We start from the raw sequence: 23,085 nt of genomic DNA on the forward strand, positions 1-23,085 counted from the left end.
TGTCTGTGAATACTTTCACCTTTCTAACTTGATTCCTGCTTTTGCCCTTGACTCCTCTTTAGTCTCTTTAAATAATGCTTATTCTTATCTTTGAAAAATCCCTTTCTTCATTTTGTACTGATTTAAGTTTCTTTTTTTCATTTCCTCCTCCCTTCCATAATTGAAAGTTATGTACTCCCGACCTATTCTTTTAGTGGTTGATTCATACAACTAAATATAACTGTAAGCCTCACAAATTTTTTAAGGATGCTATAATGTTCTAAAACCTATCACCATCATTCCCTCCTCTTTGTGATGTTATTGTCCAGAATTTTACTTCAATCCACTTTTCCTTATTTCACACATTAGACACTATGCTGATTGTTTTACAAGTCATTGATTAATAGCTATTATTTTTGTTCCTCATTTCTTTCATGTCAGACCTATCTAGGTTTAGTTGTCTGTACTCTGACACCGTCCTTTAAAGTTCCTTTATTGAAGCTTATTTTTGAACCTGAATTTTTGAGTCTTTTATTTCATCTTCATCCTAGAAAGTTTCCCTTGATAGAGAATTGTAGGCAGAAACTTTCAGCGTTTTGAAGTTCTCATTTCACCGTCTTTATTTTCTTTCCCCGTTGAGAAGTTTCTTTTACTCTTAGTCACTAATTGCCTTTGTGAGTAATCTTCCTTTTCTTACCGGTGGCTTTGATGTCTTCTCCTTGTGCCGTACTTTCATATGATGGCACAAGTGTGGTTTTCTGTTATTCTGTTTTAAAGCTTTGTAACTTTTTAAAATCTGGTTGGTGATTGTTGTTTTTCAACAGTTCTTCACCCATCTCCATTCTAATTTTATCTCTTCTCACCATCTGCTCCAACACTCATAACCTTTCTTTACTATTTTCCATTTTTCACTGTTGGTGGCATTAGTATGTCAGTATTCTACTGCATTCAGATACATCTTCTAGTTCTGTCTTCCTTCAAGTGTGCTTCATCTGCTGTACATTTTTTTTTTGAGTTATATTTTTCATACTGGGAATTCAGTTTGTATTATAAAGTTGCCTGGTCATTTTTTTTTTTTTTAACCTGACAATTTTGATAACTTCTTAATCCCTTTTTATACTCTCAATTTCCTATTTTATTTATTTAAATATGTTGAACATAGTCCTTTTATATTGTATATGTGGTAATTCCAATGTTTTGGTCTTTTTAAGTCTCATTTTGTAGCTTGTTGTTTCTTCTAACTTTTGTTTATGGTGACTGGTTTCTTAATATTCATTAATTTTCTTATTTTTAAAAATATTTGTTTATTGTACATTGATTTTTTTTATTTTTAAAAAACAATATTTATTGTATGATCACATTCCATAGGATCTCACGAATTGGAGTTTTTTGAGATCCAAGTGTCTTCCTTTACAGAAAATTTGAGTTTATTTCTTCCAGACTCACGGGTATATCTACTTGGGGTTACTTTAAGTTGTTGGCCTAGAATTTTGTTTTTTTTTTTTTTTTTTTTTTTGGTTTTTTTGTTTTGGTGGGACCCTCGCAGGCGGCCGGGGAACGAACCGGCGCTGCAGAGGCTGAGGGCAGCCTCGCAGCCCAGCGCTCAACCGCTGCGCCACCAGGGGAGGCCCTGGCCTAGAATTTTTTTGGGTCATACAGGTAGTTGAATTCCACATTTTTGAGAATTAGACTCTTGCCTAGAAAGTCTGAAGACTGATTCTTCCATTTTCATTCAGAGCCAAAGACCAAGGCATGTATCTTTTTAGTCTCAACTGCAGGATAGATCGGTTTCCATTTCACATTTAAGATGAAGTGCTTTGTAGATCCAAGGTTTATGTGGTTATCCCAGTGTGACCATCTGTCCTTCTCCAGTGTTGGCCTTTGGTTACACTGCAGTGTATGGATTCATGCTTTCTTCTTGTTTTTATTTCCAAGGAATCCTCTTCTTCTGCCTCCATAATTATTTCATCTAGCATTTTAAAAGACTACAGTTCTAGGAAATTTATTTTATGATTTCGTCTATCATGTTTCTAGGAACAGAAATTGTAATTTAAATGTTTACAAGGTCAAATTTGTTCTTTTTCTTTCAGTTGCAATTTTTTTATATTTAATGGAAAAAATTCCTAATTACCAGACATATACACACATTTTTTTTGTATTTTCCTTTAAAACTTATGTTAGATTTTTCCTATTTATATCTTTGAAACATCAAATTTATATATAATTATAACAATAATTTATATGTAGTTATTTAAACAAAACTTAAATGACCATTATTTTCCCAATGTCTGATGTTATATCAGTATTTTATAATTTTTGTAAATGAATAAGCTCTGTTATGAGTTGCTCTGTTGTGCTGTGATCCTTTGTTTCTCTCAATCCCATTACCAAATGAGATTATCAGTTTGTAATCTTTGTAATTGGCAAAGGGACTAACTTCACTTCTTCAGTTCATCCCTTTTAAAAATTATTATTCTTAATTCTTTAGCTTCCTTGTGAATCTTAGAATCAACATATCAGATTCTGTAGAAAAACAATTCAAGGTTTGACTTTAATTGCATTGAATTTATCAAATCTGACATTTTAAAAGACTATAGTATTGAGTCTTCTTTTCTGTATATATATTTATATATATCCATTTATTTATGCTTTCTTTGTCTTTTAGTGAAGTTTTATAATTTGCCCCATAGAACTCTCATGTATCTTCTATTTGATTTATTCCTAGTTGCTTCTGTTTTTTGTTATTATAAATCTTTATTTTTTTTCATTTTTCCCTTGTAGGAATACAGTTGCTAGAGATTTACCTTCTAGCAAATCAAATGAATATAAACTTTGCTTAAAATTCTGTATTTCCGTATCTGCAGCACAAAACTCAAGCATTGTAGCATAATGATCTTTCCAGTAATCTTCCATGATTAGAATCCTATATGACTCTTAACCATGCCTTATTTCCAATAACTTCATATTCTGGTACCTATGCTTCAGTTGTTTGGAGCAAGTTGCAATTCCTTGGGCATACTCTGATTTTTATTTATTTTTAAAAGATTATTTATGCATAGAACAACTGGCAAGAAGTAGGCCAGAAGTGTGTGTGTGGGGGGAGGGAGGGGGAGAGAGGGTGATGGTGATGAGAGAATTCACCAGAGAGAGTGCGGGAAGCAGAATAGGAGGATTTACTGAAATATGCTGCTAAAAGGGAGCAGCAGTTGAGACAGGAGAGGTTTGCTGTGCCATATGTGGGTTAGCTCCCTGGTCAGAGTTCAAACTCAGGTTGTGGTGGTGATAATGCTGAGACTAACCCCTACACCACCAGGGGGGCCCTTATTTTCTAAATTAATTGAAAAAAAAGGAATTCTTTCAGTTTGATTGGGGTTAATGTCATTCCCCCCCCCTTTTTTAAATTGGGGTAACAGTTTACTGCATGGTATAGATTTAAGTTATACAGGTTTTCATCTCAGCCATTGTGTGTGTTTGTGTGTGTGTATGCTACACTCATCACCAAATGTCTAGTTACCATCCACCAGCAGCCCTCAACTGAGAGTAGTACTTCATTGTGTATATATGTAACTGTATATCTCTGTATAAATATGTCACTATATAGTGTTATATATAGCTACATATACCTATATCTTTCTATACCACATCTTTTTTATCCAGTCATCTATTGTGGGGCACTTGGGTGTTTCCACATCTTGACTATTGTGCGTAGTGCTGCAGTTAGCATAGGGATGCATATATCAGTTTAAATTAGTGTTTTTATATTCTTCAAGTAAATGCCCAAAAGTGGGGTAACTGTGTCATATGCTAGTTCAAGCTCTTATTCTTTCAGAAATTTCCATTTTGTTTCAATAGTAGCTACTATAGTAGTTCCCATTATTAGTGCATGCAGGTTTCTTTTTCTCCATATCCACTTACTACTTATTGGCTTTTTGATGATAGCCATTCTAGCTGTTGATTTTCAATTTGTATATCCCTAATGATAAGTAATTTGGAAAATCTTTTTATGTGTCTGTTGGTCATCTGTGTATCTATTTAGATCCTCTGCCCATTTTTTAAATTGGGTTGTATGTTGTTGTTGAATTGTATGATATATATATTGGGTATTAACCTCTTGCCTTATTTATTGTTTGTGCATATCTTCTTTCATGTGGCAGGCAACTTTTTTTTTAAATGATTGTTTCACTGTGCAGGAGCTTTTTAGTTTGATGTAGTCCCATTTATTTAAATTCTCCTTTGTTTCTCTTTGTTGGAGATGACATCAATAAGGCAAATTCCAAAAAACTTACTTCCTTTATTTTCTTATATGTATTTTATGGTTTCAAGTTTTATATTGAGGTTTTTAATTAATTTTGAATTAGTGTGTGGTGTGAGAATGGTTCATTTTCATTCTTTAGCATGTGCCCAGTACTATTTAATGAATATATTTTCCTTTCTCTGTGCTCTTGGCTCCTGTGTCATAAATTAACTTGTTTATATATGTGTAGTTTTATTTCTCATCCTGTTTTCATTGATTTGTGCCTATTTTTATGCTAATAGTCTGTTTTGATTACTGTTACTTTGTAGTATAATCTGAAGTCAGGGAATGTGGTTTCTGTTTTGTTCTTTTTTTCTTAAGACTTTTGGCTCGTTGAGGACTTCAACAAAGAATCTGGTGACATAGCTTTTTGCAGTGTGAATTCTAAGTTAGTTCAAATAATTAGCTCTGAAAAAGGACTTTTCCAGGGAGCTGCCTAACAGGTCTAATAGTGATGAGTCTTAGTTTTTGTTGAGTCAACACCTGTTTTGTTTCTTCCAGTATCTGTTAGTAACTTACGTAGTCACTGTGGTTGTGAGTTGTGTCTTTTCTGGTGCAGCAGAAAGAATGAGGGGGATAGGATAAATTAAAATGCCATGAAGTTCTCTATTTTTGCTAAGATTATGTCATTTTAGAAGTTTCTCAGATTGTTACAAGCCTTTGGGTAATTTTCAGAGTTGTGAAAAAATTTCATTTTGACACTTCTTGCCCAGTGTTTTCAATGCTTTATGGAGTAACATATTTCTGGAGGTCCTTAGTTTTCTTTTTGGAATTGCCCACCTCTGGTATTTTTACAAGTGTTTCTCTTCTCTTTGGGGGGGGGGCGCTCCCCCTGCTTTGTTTTACTTTTTGGAAACTACCAAATAGTCTTACAAGATTAAGCTCATCTATTACTTTCTTAGTGATACACTTTCTCCTTCCTTTCACATACTACAACTCCTTTTTGTTTCCATATACTTTAACTGTTTTACGTTGCTTCTTATGATACTTGACTTGTTCATCCATATCTCCTGATAGACTGTGGGTATTTGAGACTGCTTTTTAAAAATCTCTATTTCCTAAGAGTCGGAGAATCTGTGGAGATTATTTATGTTTGTTAACATAGTTTTGCAAACCATACCCAGGTCTGGTGAAAGTTAAGACAGAAAATACTTAAGCAGTGGCAGATGTGTTTTCTAAAACCAGCTTTCTGCTAATTGTGTGGTGCATAATAACTATGCATTTAATTATTATTTTTATGTGTAATTGTAAAGCTATGGTTGTATGTATTGCTAGATATTTGCAAATGAAAACAAATCTATTAGAATTTCAGGAGATTACAGATGCTGGACTACTTAATTTTTAATATAGGAGGAACCTCCTTTTTCTAAATTTTATAAAATAATTAAAAGAATTGAGATGTGTGTATGTAATGCTTACCTATAATGCTATCCATTGGGCCATTACTGATCTTTTGTATGTTCCTGAAAGTAAAGATTTTACACCTTCAATAATAATTTCTTTATGGTAGAATTCTATAAATAAAATCATGAAACAGAGGATATAAACATTTTTAAAGGCTCTTGATACATGATATATAATCATATATTATGGTAGTAGAAATATTTGAGATACTATGATAGTAGAAATATTTCACTAATTTCCATATCCACCACAAGTATATAAAATATTAAGAAACATTCAGTTTTTTTTTTTTGGCATAGAACTGGGGTGTAGGCCACAGGTGCAAGGGTGAGAGGATTCACCAGAGACAGAGTGGGGAGCAGAACAGGTGGACTTTTTTTAAAGATTTATTTTTATTTATGCATAAAAGTACTGGAGTATAGGCCAGAGGTGTAGGGGGAGAGGCAGAGTGGGGAGAAGAACAGGCAGATCTACTGAAGTATACTGCTAAGGGCAGCAGTGGGCGAGACAGGAGAGGTCTGCTGCACCACATGTGGCTTAGTTCCCTGGCCAGGGATCAAATTGAGGCCGGAGAGGAGTCAGAGCTGAGACTTAACCCCTAGGCTACCAGGGAGTCCCTGAAAGTTTATTGATTTTAAAACATTCTTTCTAACAAATCTAATGGTGCTTTTCTATTAATAATGATTTTTTTGTGTGGGAAAAATATTTAACATTCAGGAAGGTACTATCTTCCTTTTGACTGTTAGCAGTGATAGATAATAAAATCTGAGGTATAAATAAGGAAAGCTCTTAATTATGTATCTTTTGTTTTGATTTATTTACTGAACTTTTATCACTGAAATCAGAAATTTAATCACCAGTTCCTCATCTCCAGTTGAATATGCAGTAGGCATATCTAACTTTAATATGTTCCAAACTCTGCTTTGGCTATTCTACTCCCAACCTCCTTTGTTGTCTGTAAAGAGCTGTTAAAAATTCGAGATTTTTACCCTACTTCTAAGCTAACAAGTTAGCCTGCCATAGTTTCATGGGTGTTGGCAGAAGACATAGACAAAGGGTATTATTACTCATAGCAATAGCTGTTGCCAGAGTATCAGCTCAAGTTTCCCGGTGCCTCAGTTCCCGTAGGGCTATGTGAAAGGTCCTGATCATGCCTATACATACAATACTTGTATTATAGAAGAATCCTGATCTGAGGAAATCTGAATCTAATGGGCACTAGGTCCGCTCCAAGAGAAATGGGCGACTTTTTTAATTTAATTTTTAAAATCCCATTTGTTTGCATAACTACATAATTTTGTGAGTATGATTTCATGCCTTAACATGTATACACAATTCACTCATCCTCCACTAGAGCTCCAGTACCAATACACTCTCATGTTATCCTCCACCCTCTCCTCTTATAAACCAGTATACTTGACGTTATTTTTCATTCTTCTGGACAGTAAACAAAACTGTCCTTTGCCCAACAGGGATACAATGGCTCTGTCTTCTAAGGCTTCACTATGTTCTCTATGCAGACAATCTTGAAAAATAGTCCAGAACAAAGGCAGTCAGTCCCTCTGCTTGCAAGTTCTGCAGAAATGTGAGAGAGCCATGTTAAATTATCTTCCAGCATAATCTTTTTCATCTTCATTAATGGTACTTCGTCCTTCTACTTTGTCAGTCCAAAAACCTTGCAGTCATTTTAACTCTTGATTTTCTCATGTGTCACATCCAGTAGTCTAGAAATCTTGTCAACTCTGCCTTTAAAATACATGATTTTTGTTACTCACTAGTCCCACTGCCTTGGTCAGAATACCATTATCAGAATTATTGCGGTAACCTACTAATTGGTTTTCCTCCTTTTATAGAGTCCAGTCATTTTACTTCTGTACTTAGAAACCTCCAATGTCTTTTTATTTGGTGCAGAACCAAAGCCTTTACCTTCATCCATACATAAGATCCTTCATTCCCTAATTCCCCTTTTCACTCTGTGACTTCATCTCCTATTCCACTCCAAGCGTATGAACTATTTGCTGTTCTTCAGAAATAATAGCCCTGCTCCTGACTTAGGGCCATTGTACATCCTATTTCCCCTACCTGGAAAGCACTTGTCTTGATATCTTTGTGGCATATTTCCCGATTGTCTATCTTTACTCAAGGTCATTTTAGACCTTTCCTATGCATCTAGATTAAATGTTTTAGCATCATCCCTTCCCCACAATTTTCCAATCTACCATTCATCCCCTTTTAAAGTTTTTTTTTTTTTTAACAGAACCTAACTACTATCTTCTGTATAGTGATTTTTTACTTGTTTAGTCATAAAGGGGGGGGGTTTGCTTTCATTTATTTGTACAGACCTTTCTCAACTTATGATTATAAGGTGAAGTACTATGAATTGAAAATGCTGGCAAATACATTATGCCACATTGTTTGTTTTCCTTTGAGGTCCAGCCACTTACTGGGACGTGCTGGTCCTTACTGCTGGCCAACATCATGAGAGAGTACTTTATTTCAGTTGTCTGGGAAAAGATCAAAATTTAGAATTCAAAGTAGGGCTTCCGATGAATGTACATTACTTTTGGACCATTGTAAAGTCAAAAAATTGGGAGTTGAATCATCCTGAATTTGGGACAATCTATAGTTAGCTTTGTCCCTAGCACCTAGAACAATGGTTGGCACATTGCTAGCAGTTAATATATTTTTGTTGAATGGACGATTTACATAGTAAAGAAATAAAATTTTTTCCCCAGTATTTGTGTGGTCCATTAGAAGTATAGCTAACACCAAGGGAAAATGATGTCAGAGATTAATTGCTTTTTGTTCACACATGATCAGTGTAACAATTGTAGCTTGTGAATTAGAACAATATCTAGCAGAACTAATTTACTATATGTCAAGCAATGCCAGGTAAAATGGTAGGCATTGACGATAGTGTGTTAAATGAGGTATACATAGCCTTATCCTTAGACAACTTACAACCCAACCCAACTGAGAGGATTTACCAGAGACAGAGTGAGGAGCAGAACAGGTGGATCTACTGAACTACACTGCTGAGGGGAGCAGTGGGCAAGCCAGGAGAGGTCTGCTTTGCCATGTGGGTTACCTCCCTGGCTGGGATCGAACTTGTGCTGCAGTGGCTGCGGATAGCTTTATAGTGCTGAGACATAACCCCTCGTGCCACCAGGGAGGCCCCTAGACTTTTCTTTTGGCATAAGTAACAAGAACAGGTGTAAATGTAGAAATTATTAGAATATGACATTTATGGGGAAAAATATCTGACTCCAATTATCAGGTTTCTGTTGCTGGACTACCTGCCTACCTTCTTTCTCAATTTTAGTTCATTCTTCATCTGTAGAATAGGAATAGTTAAATTTCCTCATAATGTTATGAGATTTAAATAAGACAATGTTCTTCGAAATGCTTTATATCATCAAGGCTGTGGGAATGCTGGGGCTCTTTTCCTCTTTGAAAAAATTCTTCTCCTCCCATTCTCTACCCAGTGTACCTGACTCATCCTTTCATTGCCTTGTGCTGGAGAGCACTGATAAAATCATTTTGGCAAGAATTTAAGTTAGTAGGAGATAGACAAATGCTAGGTGATTTCACTTATATGTGGAATATAGAGAAACAAAACAAGAGTCAACCAAGCCATAGAAGTCTGACTTCTGTTACACACCCTAGAAGTCTGACTGTGGAATTGAGGCTATCAGAGAGGGAGGGCAAGAGGGAGGGTAGACCACGGTGTGTGTAAGGGGCCTTGTGGACTGTTAGAAGACTGGGTGCTTTGTGGTGGATGTGGGTGGTATCTGAAGAGGTATGATCCTATACCTATGAATCATATACAATTTTGTAAACCAATCTTACCTCAATAAAAAAGAAAAGAAAAAAATGTTAATAATCATCTTCAGGAGTATTTTCACTTTTAAGAACACTCCTGGAGTCATTGCTTTAACCTCAAGTAATGAAACTAACGGTCTTTTATTCTGACTTAAATCCCATGGCCAAGTGCATCCCTGTTCCACTTACCTTGAAGATAGTTTTCAAGTGACTTTGGGTTTTTTTTTTTTTTTTTACTATGGTGGAAACCAGAAGTTGCTGACAGCTTGGTATTTCCTCTATCTTGCATGATGTCTGAGGATAAACACAATACAGAAAGACCAGGTCTAATTTAATCCTTTCTTCCATCTCTTCCATTTCTTAGGGACAACAGACTTAATAGGAGTTAACATTACTAAAGCCCAGTCTTTCATAAATATGAAGTGCTGGTGTGTTGGCAGGTTCAAGCTTCAGGTATCTAGGATACCATAAACGTTTTTTTGTGGCAAGAGACTTATGGTGCCTTTGGGGAAGTTGTGAGTCTGAAGAATCAGCAGCAGTGTTTTTCTGTAAAAGAATACTCAGTAGTGGTGGTAGTGGGGCTGTTGCATGGCAAAGGAGAAGGAAACGACCTGGATAAAAACATCCGGTAGTATTTTATTCTTCTATCTTTATTAATGAAAAATTAAAAATTTACAGAAAAGTTAAGAACAACCAACCATATGCTCATCACTGAGATTCAAATAGTAATTTTATTTTACCATTTTTTAAAACACAGTTTTTGAAACATGGATAATGTTGAGTAAGGACTGTGCATTAGAAGAATCATTTCCCATTTTCTTAAGTGGAACAGAAGTATGATAGTTACATAGGATAACATACACATCTTAGGAATGTATATGTGTTTAAGTACCTACTGAATATTGAGTACAATGATATGGTACTTAGAATTTACTTTGAAATAACTCACCTTTAACTCACAAACAAGTTTTATGGTTTTTTTCAAACCAGCATTTAATTAAGAATTATGCATTATATTTGATTGTATTATCTTTTAAAATCTAGAAAGATGTTTACATGCCTTGATTTTTTATTCCACATGTGAAAAACTGTATAAGACAACTAGACAGAGTGGATATCATGACTTTGTCTAATTGCTTCATTGTATTAACATTTTCCTTATTCTTATAGCCCATTTCCTATAAATTGCAAGTTAGGCCTTTAGATTGATTAGGTTAAAGGTTCTTAACAAAGGTACTTCATAGGTGATATTAATTTTATATTGTATCATATCAGGATGCACATAATATTAATGCCAAAAATTGTGCCCCCTCTCTCCACCTTCCAGCCCCCAGCTCCCACTTTCTTAATTTCTCCCTTGTAAAGAAATAGTTTTTCTTTTGGTACTTTAGCACCATGTGAACATCCTATTTCTCATCAATATTTTATGTAGGATTTTAACATAACATTGATGATCCTTGCTAAATCAAGTTTTAGTAAACTTCCCAACTTTGCTACCTTTTCCTTCCAATTCCATTGACAATTCCTATCATTTTGGGGAATAATTAGTGTCCCTCAATGTTTTGGGAATGAAGCCATGTTGAGAACCATGGTTACAGGAAACATTTAGTGGTATCTAATCTTATATAGCTTCTTCCAAGTCAGATTTTTAGTTCTTGGGAAGAATGCTGATTAAGAACTAAGATATTGATTGAATGTAAATTTAAACCTGATGAAATTAATGTCTTGTAGTGACTAGGAAACTTTTTTACTTGTAGTCAGTTTATATCAAATAAATTAGTGTTAGCTTTAATGAGGCATTTAAAACAGTTTTTTTCTTTTCTGAGCAGTTTGGTTAATTCTAAAATGATTGAATAGTAATGTTCTAAACTGATTTTTCATTTTGCATTTACTATTGTATTTTGCCAAGTTGCTTAACATTTAGTGAGAGAAATTGATAGATTAGAACAAGTATGGGGCCTCTCCTGGTGGCGCAGTGGTTGAACGCTGGGCTGTGAGGCTGCCCACGGCCTCTGCAGCGCTGGTTCATTCCCTGGCCGCCGACGAGGGTCCCGCAAAAATAAAAAAAGAACAAGTATGCTCTGTGGTATGGACAGAAAGCTTTTGGTTTTACAGTGATGTGCAACCTGTCTAATTATATGAGGTATTTATTAAGTGCTCATTAATTTAGTATTCCATATTTCCAAAATATCTAATACTGGCTTCCAGACCATTTTACATCATTGTGAATCCATTTTGAATTATGATTATATTTAAAGTTTCTTAATTGTTGGCTAAAGCAGAAGGTAAAATACATCCAAAACTAACACTTCCGGATAAATGCTAGCATTCCAACAAGTATGTGACACCAGCTGTGGCCAGCAATTGAGATCAGCTCTTACACTACCCAGAGGAAGTGCAAACCCCTTAAGTTAAAGGCTCAATCCATAAGATTGCCTTCACTTCAGGGGTCAGGGCCACCTATATTTCTAAGGGCCTAAATTCATTGCAATTTTGGGGTTCCCATGACCCTTCTTCAAATTTGATAATTTGCTAGAACAATGTATGGAACTTAAAGTTCTTATAATTTTTTTTGAAGATTTATTTTTATTTATTTATACAAGCACTGGGTACAGTCAGAAGCATGGGAGGGTGAGAGAATTCACCAGAGCCAGAGAGGGGAGCAGAGCAGGCAGACTGACGAAACACACTGCTGAGGGGAGCAGCGGGCGGCAGGAGAGGTCTGCATGCCATGTGGGACCCTCCTCAGGTGGCCGGGGAGCAGCCGGGGATTGAACAGGCGCTGCAGAGGCTGCGGGCAGCTTTGCAATCCAGCGCTCAACTGCTGCGCCACCGGGGAGGCCCACAATTATAATTTTATTGAATTAATCCAGGTGAACAGGTTGGAATGATCAGAACAGGTCAGGTTTGCAAAGGTTCTAGCACCAGAACTCTACTGGAGTCAGGGTGCACCACTGACTCCACATAGTTGATGACTATGTTCATGAACCAGGAAACTTTCTGTACCTTGTTATTCAGAATTTTTATCAGTACTGCTTTACATAGGCATGATTGATTAAATCAGTGGCCATGTGACTGAGCTCAATCTCTTGCCCCTCCTTTCTCCTCAGTGGTAGGGAATTAGGATTAGAGTGGGGACATGAGGCTGAAAAATGAAAACCTTTCATCATGTAGTAGGTATTTTGGAAACCAGCCTTTAATCCTCAAACTACTCTCAGGTCCTCCCACCTCATTTGCATAACAAAGACGTTTCTATTAGGACATTTTAAGGGTTTTTGAAGCTCTGTGCCAGTAACTGTGACAAAGACCTGATATATATTTTTTTCTTACATTTTGTGGAGTCAGAATAATGCTTTTAATTATCAACTTATAGGACATTTCTACCCCAAATGAACAGGGGAGGGGTCTATCTAGACAGTGTATTGAGTGATTCTGGTGAATTGCCTTCCACTCTACACAGACTTTAAGAAACCCAAACATAAATGTGGTTTATAGTGAAACAGATTAGTTTAGCCTTCATTTGACTACCTCAAATTTCCAACTTAGAGAGTAAATAGTGTTTTATAAAACTGAAATAATGGGTTTCAATAATGGGTGTCATGGGTTATCCATGACATTTATACCTGTATTTACAAATAGTTTTAAATATCTTTATAGTTTATGCAGGTAAATAATAGCCTCTCTGAATATTGCTGTGTTTATATTAGTGTGTTTATCAAATCATGTTTTTATTTCCATTCTTTGCGTTCTTTGCAATGTGTAGTTAACTGTGACCATCATAAGATGGAGTAGTATTAATAACAGGAGCATAATAGTAATAATAGTAGTGGTAATTAAAATAGCCACCATTAATGAAGTGGGTTATTGAATTTATATAATCTCATTCACTCTTTAGAACATTCTTGTGAGGAGATCTTATTTACTCTGCTAAATGTATTGGGAAACCAGGACTCAGAAGATAACTTGCTGATGGTCACACAATTGGTTATGGTGGAGTTAGTATTTAATTACATGCCTGTCTTCAAAAGCCTTAGTCCTTCCTCTCCTTCCCCATGCTATGCTGGATTCCAAGAAAAAATTTAGCTGAGCATTATGTCATGATTTTTTGATGTATTCAGTAAATAATAATTGTGTGTCTACTGATTTACCAGGCATTATTATATCTTCCATTTGTACTTAAGCAGTGCATGTTATTTCAATGTTAAGCCCCCATAATGTCCATTATTATTAATATAAAAGACCAAGTCCTAGTGTTTGAATTCTCCTTTCTTTAAAATAATGTGTTTGGAGTACTCAGTCTTGCTTGCTATATAATATTTTGGTATTTTGGGTCATCTAATAAGATCTGGATTCTAGCATATCTTCTGACAATTACTATTATTTACCTATGTAATTCTTAATATTATTATACAGTTATCTTACTGTGATGACTTTGCACGTGGAAAAATATTGAAGTAACTAAATTTTTTTGGCTAATTTTAGTTAGAGAATGAAGTATCTGGTAAAATGATGCCGCCAATATACAATATGCCCATTTAAAAATATTAGTTTAATTGCTTATAAACCCATTGCTTTGTGAGGTGACTGTATAAGGATGTAAGGCTAAAGCCATCCCTGACTAAAGCAAGTTTGCAATCTTTTTTTTTTTCTTTTCTTTCGCTTTTAAGGTCTTCTCTGTTTTCTGAACCTTATAAAATTTCATGATGATAAGTCTTGATATGGATTTTTTTTTCTTCACTGTGCTTGGTATTTATTGGATGAGCCCTTTACACACACATGAACTTCAAGTGTGTGTGTGTGTGTGTGTGTTCCTCATTTTCTCTCTCCTTTCTAGAACTTTCGTTGCAATAATGGATTTGCTAGATTGATCCTGTGTAATGCTCCTGTTTTTTTCCTCTCATGTTTCTTTCATCCTCTGAAAAATATCTGGAAAATTGTCTTAATTTTATTTTCTAGTTTCTTTGTTGAAGTATTTACTTTTGACCTCTTAAGGGATATTTATTCACTGAATATCCCTTTCACTGGACCCTACTCTTATTTCATGACTACAGTATTTTCCCTCAGCTCTGAAGATATTTGTATTTCTTTGGATGATTTTTTTTTTTTTTTGTATCTGAGAATAGCTTTAAAGTTACTTTTTCCCCATACTTTGTTTTTTCATCTCTTGTTCATGTTAGAAGCTTTCTGTGTATGTTTGATTAACTTAATCTCTGATGACTTTTTTTCTCTTTATAAGAGGGAAACTCTAAAGTGATGATGATGATTGGAAGGGCTTTGTGCAAATGGCAAGAATTTTTTTTTTTAGGATTTATTTATTTATGCATACAAACACTGGGGTATAGACCAGAGGTGCCAGGGGTGGGGTGGGTGAGAGGATACACCAGAGACAGAGTGGGGAACAGACTGCTGTTCTAAGGGGAGCAGCGGGCATGACAGGAGAGGTCTGCTGCACCATGTGGGTCAGCTCCTTGGCCAGGGATGGAACTTAGTGCTGCAGTAGTGACGGATAGCTTCATAGTGCTGACGCTTAACCCCTTGTGCCACCAGGGAGGCCCCAGAATGCCCCTTCTTTTTATGTGTGACTCCCATATTTTAGTATGTATTTTTCACCCCATTCTTTAATTTCCTGTTTTGATTACAATGCTCTACATGTCTGACTGTCAGTGTTACTATATCTGAATAGTTGTCTTGGGTTAAGGTGGGGCATTGACTTTTCAGTGTGCATATTTTCTTATTTTTTTTTTTAAAGGACTACACCCTTCCCTCCCTTCTCCTAATCTTTCTCACAAATGGTAGTTGGTGTCTCAGATAATGTTGGCTTAACTCATCCTGCTTGAGGTTGAGTGTTGGTCTAATTGTAAGGAATGAGGTAGGGAATGTAGACATCAGCTTTTATGAAGACTTAAGCCAGTTTTTCTATTTTCCCATTGCTATAGCATCCTGCTGTGAATGGGCCCATGTTACTTTTTAGGTTCTCCAGATTTATGCCATTAGAATAGGCCTGCTTCTTATTCACCCGTTTCCTCCCTCCTTATGTGCTTAGTATGGTCTTTCTCTATTTTGTTTAATGAACTACCATGTATCAATAACATTTCCATCTTCCAAAATATTATTGATTTCTTTGTTGACATCTATTCTCCTTGACCTTGTGGGTGTATGCCTTAGAAATCCTTTCAATTTTGTTGTTGTAGTTGTTGTTATGAAGGGCATAGAGATAAAAATGTTGATTCTGTGATCTCCATATATTATTAGGAACCTTTTGGCTTTCTTTTTTTCTTTTGTATGCTGCTTTTACTCTGCATCAATTCTGCTGGCTAAGATTTTTGAATGATTATCTCCTGACTTTCCTTGTTAGCTGTTTTAAAGTAATGAATAATTTTCTCACTCATCTAAAGGAAATTTTGTTACTTCTTTAAAATTTACCAGTGAAACACACACTCCATATAATATCCAAGATTATAATGGCATATAAAGAAAAACAAGTTCCTCTTCCCTCAATTATGTGATTCTAAGGAAAGCTTTGGTATGTTTCCTCACATACCGTTTTTTATGTTCATATAATTATATGTATTTTGTAATTGGTAAAATATACATGTGCCAACTGGAGAGCAAGAGAAAATTGTATTTCTTGCATATTAGAGTTCTGTAATGTTCTACCACTTGAAAGAAAAAGATAATCTAGTAGAAAAAGGGACCAAGGATGAACATCTGTCTTAATGGAATCTGTCTAAAAATTACCCTAAAAACAAGTCACAGAAGGCAAATCACAGAAGAGGGATTAGAAGTGATCAGCAAAAAGAAGTCAAGATACTCTATTTCATTGGTAATCAGAGGAATGCAGATAGAACTAGCAATGTGACTTCCCCTCTCAATTTGGCAAAGTTTAAAATAGCAAGCTCTGCTGATCATGTGAAAATACTGGCTCTTCTGTTGCTGGTGGAAGTTGCTACCCTCTTTCAGGTTATAGCCTGCTACTATCAAATTTGAAATGGGTTTTCCTTTGATAAACTTTCCTTAAGAATCTGTGCTATGGGAACAAAAGTATCAGTTCTTCAGAATGTTTGTGCAAGACTGTTCAGGGCAACATTTATAGGTAATGGCAAGAAACAGACAAACTGACTAAATACTAAACCCACTTAAATTTAAGACCATCTCTTTGGAGATGATTAAATTATGCCATTTCCAAGGTATGGTATACTGTACAACTATTAAAAAGAATGAACTAGGGCCTCCCCGGTGGCGCAGCGGTTGAGCGCTGGGTTGCGAAGCTGCCTGCAGCCTCTGCAGCCGGTTCGATCCCCGGCTGCTCCCCGGCCACCAGAGGAGGGTCCCACATGGCGCGCAGACCTCTCCTGCCGCCCGCTGCTCCCCTCAGCAGTGTGCTTCGGTCCTTCTGCCTGCTCTGCTCCCCGCTCTGGCTCTGGTGGGTTCTCTCGCCCTCCTGCGCTTCTGACTGTGCCCAGTGCATGTATCAAACAAACAAACAATAAATAAATAAATAAGACATGCCTCTAGAAAATTTAAAAAAAAAAAAAAAAAAAAAAAGAATGAACTAAGTAAATTTTGTTATTGCCATCTATATAGTATATGGTTCTATTTTTGTTAAGGTAGGTAGAGGGTGATTCCCATATAGAGTTTTGTGAAATGTCCATTTTTCAACATCAAACATATGTATAAACATCTGGTAAAACCTGGATAGAAATTACTGTCCAGAAAAACTTTACCAGTCTAAATAAGTAAACTTTACCAGTCCAATCAGTAATTGGAGGGTTTCCTGGTGACTGGCACTTGAGGTTGCATGGATAGTTGTTTATTATGATTTATTTTAAACTTATTACAATATAAAGTTAATATCCTAATCTGGGTCCTTGATTTTCCATTCACTTAATCCATTAGACTGCTTAATTGTTTTCCAGGCATTATTTTGTTATTGATAAATTTCTACTCCTTTTGACACCTCTAGTAGGTAAATAAATATCTGTGCGATAAGAGGTGCAGGGAAAAGGAAGAAATTGGTTCTGTCATTTTTTTGTGCTGTCATGTTATCTTTCTAGACAAATTTGAGTTGAGTTACAAACATACATCACCATGAATAAAGAAAAAATTGTCAGATATAAAGCATGGAAAAATAATGGCTTAGTAGGAGGATTAAATAATGGTTTATCAGGGGAAAATTTTGTCTGTAGAGATTGTCTGTAGAGATTCATGCTCATGTTCATGCACAACTATTAAAAGCACCTGGCATCCCTAGATGTAGTGCTTTCCAAGGTGGCATTCAGTCAGCTGCAAGCCACATTGTGATTATTTTAATAATACTAATTGAAGCATAGTAGGTTGTTGTAAAGTCTCTCCTCTTTTTTTTTTTTTTAAAGATTTATTTATTTATACAAAAGCCGGGGTACAGGCCAGATGCGCGGGAGGGTGAGAGGATTCACCAAAGACAGAGTGAGGAACAGAACAGGCAGACAGATGAAATACATCGCTGAGGGGAGCAGCGGGTGAGACAGGAGAGGTCTGCCGGGCCATGTGGGACCCTCCTCTGCTGCGCCACCAGGGGAGGCCCAGCTTCTGACTTCTTTAAATTAATTTATTTATTCTTGTTCTTGTACTTGTTCTTCTAGGTGGATTCTCCACGGTTTTCCTGGTGCGTACTCATGGTGGAATCCGCCATGCATTAAAGCGAATGTATGTCAATAACATGCCAGACCTCAACATTTGCAAAAGGGAAATTACAATTATGGTAAGTGAAAGTAATTTCATTAAAAAAATTTTTTTTTGACATTTTCTTTTGGTTTTGCACAATAACATTCACCAGCTTTTAGATATGCCATTTACTGGTTAATTAACATCTGGGAAATCTTTGAAGAATATTAAATTAACTTGGAAGTTTATCTGGGAATTTGTAGTGCATTCCTTATAGCCATATTTAGGGTTAAGTACAGCAAGCACGTTCCTTTCCTTTCCTCCCTTCCTTACTGTCATTTCAGTGGGAAAGTTACTCTGGTTTCTTTTTTCTTTGTTGAAATATATTTTTATTATGGTACATTTTGAGTAGAAAAATTTAGAGAACTATATAATGAATGGCAGTTTATCCATTACCCAACTTGAAAATCTCAAAGCTTTCCAAGTATAGTTGAATCCACCTGTGTATTCTTTACCAAGTGCACCACTATATAGTTGTCATCCAAAAAGAAACCCCTGTCCAGAATTTGGTGTTTACTATTCTCATGCACATTTTTTTTAAAGATTTATTTTCATTTATTTATGCATACAAGAACTGGGCAAAGGTGAGGAGGGTGAGAGGATTCACCAGAGACAGAGGGAGGAGCAAAATGGGCAGATCTACTGAAATACATTGCTGAGGGGAGCATCGAGCGAGACAGGAGAGATCTGCTGCACCATGTGGGTTAGCTCCTAGGCTGGGTATTGAACTCATGCTACAGTGGCTGGTGATAGCTTTCTAGCGCTGATACTTTAAACCCTGCACCACCAGGGAGGCACCTCTCATGCAATAAATTCACTACATGTGTTTGTATCTACAAAAAAAAATTAGTTTTGATTTTCATTTTTATTTATATCCCCCCCCAACACTCACTGTTCTTTTTTTCCCCCTCCCTTTTCCCTTTCCCTTTTTACCTCAGAGTCCTCAAAGTGCTGTTGATATCCGCTGTTGTTTGAAAGTATTTTGTTATTCAATTGTCTGCTGTGTCAATATCCAGTATTTTTAACATCCCAATTTAATTTGCTAAATATAATTCTCTCAAAATCCTTCCATTTTGTTGAAAATGGCTGCATTTCATCTTCCCTTAAGACTGAATAGTATCCCATAATGTGGATATACCACATCTTCCCCATCCTGTCATCTATGAATATCTGTTGCTGGACATTGTTGCAGGAGTCTTATGTCTAAATCTTCAATCCATTTGGAGTTTATTTTTGTGTATGGAGTTATTGAGTGATCCAACTTCATTCTTTAACATGTGGTTTTCCAATTTTTCCCAGCACCATTTATTTGAAAGAGACTGTCCTTTCTCTGTTATGGTCATACCTGTTCTATCATTGACTATGTACTGACATAAATGTGGATTTACTTCTGGGCTTTCAATTCTGTTTTGTTGATCCATGTATTTTTATGTCACTACCATATTGTTTTTAGCTAAATCTTTTAGCTGTTCCTTTATAGTGAAGTTTGAAATCAGGTACTTTTTTTTCTAAGGGTTGCTTTTACATATAGTAGTTCAGAGTAATCTTTATGATCCTTTGTAATTCTACTTTATCGGTAGTGATTTTTCCTTTTCATTTGTGATTCTGTTTATTCATGTTTCTATCTTTGTTAACTGAGATAGAGATTTGTCTGTTTACTTTTTTAGAACCAACTCTCAGTTTCTTTTTTTAAATATAGTCTTTTTGATTTCTGTGTCATCTATTTCTGCTCTTATTTTTAGTGTTCTCTTCTAATAATCTAGGTCTTGTTTGCTCCTTTTTTTGTGAATTTATGTGTAGTATTAAGTTGTTCGTATGGGATTTTTGTTGCTTCTTACTGTGGGACTGTATCGTAATTATGTCCCTCTTTAGACTTTTGCGGATACCATAGATTCTGGTAGCTTGTACCATTTGTCTCGAGGTATTTTCTGTTTTTCTTTTCAATTCCTTGGTCTTATCCTGTACCTTTAAAAGCTTATTTATTTCTTGGGCCTCCCCTGGTGGTGCAGCAATTGAGTGCTGCTCTGCAGCGATGGTTCAATCCCCGGCCGCTGTGGCACGCAGACCTCTCCTGCCGCGCCCGCTGCTCCCCTCAGCAGTGTATTTTGTCAGTCTGCCTGTTCTGTTCCCCGCTCTGGCTCTGGTGAATCCTCTCACCCTCCTGTGCTTCTGACTATACCCAGTGCTTGTATAAATAAATAAATAAATAAATAAATAAATAAATAAATAAAGCTTAAAAAAAAAAGCTTATTCATTTTTAACTTTTTGGCATTATAGTCAGAGTACTTTATATAATTTGGTCTTTGTAGTTTTATTGATAATTGGTCTATTCTTGAAAATGTTCCATATGTATTGAAAAAATGTGTTTATGCGGTAGTTTTTGGGTGTAATATTCTGTAGATGTCTATTGACTAAGTTGGTCAACTTCTCATTTCAGGCTGTTGTTTACTTATTTCTTCTATGTCTTGTTGAGCTGTCTGTTATTTTAAGTGGGTTCTTAAAATCTTGTAGTGTTACTATGTTATTGTCAATATCTCTGTAGTTCTGTTATTGTTTTGTGTATCTTCCATGCTCATCGTTTGGTGCATGTATATTTAAGTGTTATTTTTTGTTGTATTTAAGAGTATTATTATCTGATGGTATTATAGTATAGCTTTTCCTGATGTTTCTTTTTTTGGTTGTCATTGACTTGTATAACTGTCTTCCAGTCTTTAAGTCTGTGCTTATCTTTGTTGGTAAGATGGGCCTGCTTGAAGGCAGCAGAAAGTTGAACTTTTATTTGAATTCCATGAAGACACTCTACACTTTTTGATTGGTGAATTTGGGCCCTTTTTATGTGAAAGGTGATTATTGAGTCATAAGTGCTCTTTTTTTTTGGTTTGACTTGTCTTACTTTTTGAGATCTTTTATGTTTGTTTTCTGTTTTCATTGTCTTGTGTGTTACTCTCATTAGTTTTCATTTAAGGTTTCTGCTGAGGTTCATACATGATGGTTCATTATGTGACTCGATAGTTTCTGACTCATTCTGTTGGGCCATATTGTTATTCTCCTCCTCTTCCATGTTAAATCACTTAGGTGTCTGTTGCTTCTATATTCATTGTTATATTGCTTTATAAAAACCCCTTTAAGACTACCTGTGTGTGTGGCTTGGTTCTGATAAACTCTTTTTGCTTTTGTTTTTCAGTGAGGCCCCTTTTCTTCTGTTTTGAATGTTAATGTCAGGATAAAGGATTCTGGACTAGAACTCTTTTTATATTTAATTACTTGAATTAAAATTTTAAAATTAAAATATTTAATTAAATATTTTCATCCAATCCCTTTGTGCTTATAATGTTTTTACTTAAAATTCCACTGGTGATCTAATTGGTATCCCCATATAGGTTACCCTTTGTTTTCTTGATGCTTTTAGTATTCTATTCTTGTTATTTGTTTTCAACAGCTTTATTATAATGTGTCTTGGTGTCTGTCTGATATTATTTTGTTTGGAACTCTTTTATCTCTTGGAGCATGACATTTGATTCATTTTCCAGATTGAGATGGTTTTCACAATTATTTCTTTTTTTTTTTTTAAAGATTTTTTTTTTTTAATAGAGGCATGTTTTTCTTTATTTATTTGTTTGCTTGTTTGTTTTTGTTTATACATGCACTGGGTACAGTCAGAAGCGCGGGAGGGTGAGAGAATTCACCAGAGCCAGAGCGAGGGGCAGAACAGGCAGAAGGACCGAAGTACACTGCTGAGGGGAGCAGCGGGCGGCAGGAGAGGTCTGCGCGCCATGTGGGACCCTCCTCAGGTGGCCGGGGAGCAGCCGGGGATTGAACCGGCACCGCAGAGGCCGCGGGCAGCTTCGCAACCCAGCGCTCTACCGCTGCGCCACCGGGGAGGCCCTTCACAATTATTTCTTTAAATAAATTTTCTATGCCTTTTTCTTCTCCTTTGGGAACACCATATTATGGATGTTATTTTTCCTTAGGTGTCTCACACTATTTTCATTTTTTTGAATTCTTTTCTCTCAGTGTTGTTCTATTTGTGTGTTCTCTGACGTGGTGCTTTTGAGCTCATTAGTTCCCTTCATTGCTTCTATTTGTCTGCTGTTGAGGCACACAATTGTATTTTTTAATTAGATTATATTATTCTTTAGCTCCTTTATTTCTGATTGTGGCTGCTTCATATTTGTTTTACTCTGTTGCTGTTTTCTATTATTCATTTTTTTTTTTTGAGCCTCATAAGTATTGTTAGACCTGCTAACTTGAACTCTTCTTCAGTCTATTTTTGCAGTTCTGAGTTGAGACAGTCACAGAGTTCTTTGCTCCAGCATTTGTAGTATGTTCTCTTCATTTTTAGTTTCTACGGGTTGTAGTGGGAGTAAACTTCATGACTGTTGCCTTTGCACCTGCTAAAGTGATTGTAGAACTGGCACCGCTGAGGATCGTACATAATGAGAGCACTGAGACCGTAGGACACCAGAGGATCATCTCCAGCACTGTGGGCACTAGAGCTGTGGATTGGGGGTCCACAGTGGTCTCTTACAGGCCAGCTCCTTGGTCTGAGTATAATCTTGTGTTAGTTTTCACCTGTAAGCTATTTTTTTTAAATTTATTTTTATTTATTTATGTGTATAAGAACTGGAGTGTAGGTCAGAGGTGCAGGGGGTGAAGGGATTCACCAGAGACAGAGTGGGGAGCAGAACAGGCAGATCTGAAATACACTGCTGAGGGAACAGCAGGCAAGTCAGGAGAGGTCTGCTGTGCCATACTTGGGTTAGCTCCCTGGCCGGAGATGGAATGCATCCCGCAGGGGCTGGTGATAGCTTGACAATGCTGAGACTAACTCCTGTGCCACCCAGGGAGGCCCTTTAGGCTATTTTTGAGCACTGGATGCATCA

General features: G+C 36.2%; 1 protein-coding gene across 2 annotated transcripts in view; it reads left to right on the forward strand.

Annotated features, from left to right (window-relative positions):
- BMP2K (BMP2 inducible kinase) overlaps positions 1-23,085 on the forward strand; it is a 106,128-nt gene that overhangs the window by 19,941 nt on the left and 63,102 nt on the right. For both annotated transcript variants that reach the window (XM_037529839.2, XM_054688130.1), the window contains exon 2: positions 18,121-18,239. In XM_037529839.2, the coding sequence (XP_037385736.1) occupies positions 18,121-18,239 (119 nt within the window). The remainder of the gene's footprint in view (positions 1-18,120; positions 18,240-23,085) is intronic.

This window comes from Talpa occidentalis, unplaced genomic scaffold (genome assembly GCF_014898055.3).
Source record: "Talpa occidentalis isolate TD23 unplaced genomic scaffold, MPIMG_talOcc4v2.1 talOcc4.6, whole genome shotgun sequence".
Lineage (NCBI taxonomy): Eukaryota > Metazoa > Chordata > Mammalia > Eulipotyphla > Talpidae > Talpa > Talpa occidentalis.